Source organism: Terrapene carolina, unplaced genomic scaffold, assembly GCF_002925995.2.
Source record: "Terrapene carolina triunguis isolate 2854851 unplaced genomic scaffold, T_m_triunguis-2.0 Scaffold95, whole genome shotgun sequence".
NCBI lineage: Eukaryota > Metazoa > Chordata > Testudines > Emydidae > Terrapene > Terrapene triunguis.
Window position 1 is genome coordinate 1872398 of NW_020664446.1, and position 572 is coordinate 1872969.

Consider the following 572-nt stretch of genomic DNA (forward strand, 5'->3'; position numbering starts at 1 on the left):
TGGCCAGAGGGCCCATCCCATCCCCCCCAGTGCCCATGGCTGGAGGGGGCAGAGGGATCTCTGGGAACGTGAGCCCCTGGGGCCGAATTGGGCCCGGAGAGCTCTCTGGGAGTGTTGGCTGGGCCAGTCCATGTGGGCAAAGCTCTGGCAGCCCCTGAAAACCGAGCAAAGAGCAAGGCACAGGCTTGTCATCCATCGGGGGCAGGGGGTAGGTCAGTGGTTCCTGACCCGGTGTCTGGAACCCGCGAGCTTCTGAGCCAGACCAACGAGCCTTGCACGGACCTCCCAGCCCCCTTGTCCGTCCCAGAACCGCCCTGGCCCTGCTCACCAGAGGAGCCAGCGTGGCCCAGGATGGGCCTGGCTCCCCTGGCCCCCCATGCCGTGCTACCCCTCTGAGATAGCGGTGACCCGAACGCCGCCTGCTGCCCCTGCCCCTGCCCTGAGCCTCTCCGGGGCGGCCGCCCGGCACCAGGTATTTATAATGGAGCTGGGAGTCTCTGGGCTCCTCAGTGCATCCAGCCTGGCCCCAGACACGCCGGCTCCAGGGCAGGCGGGGCAGGATCAGCCACCCC

General features: G+C 68.0%; 1 protein-coding gene across 1 annotated transcript in view; it reads left to right on the forward strand.

The window, feature by feature from the left end:
* Positions 1 to 376: 376 nt before the first annotated feature.
* The window catches only part of LDB1 (LIM domain binding 1), a 10178-nt gene continuing 9982 nt past the window's right edge, over positions 377 to 572 (forward strand). The window contains exon 1 of the mRNA XM_026651041.1: positions 377 to 472. Within this exon, the coding sequence (XP_026506826.1) occupies positions 377 to 472 (96 nt within the window). The remainder of the gene's footprint in view (positions 473 to 572) is intronic.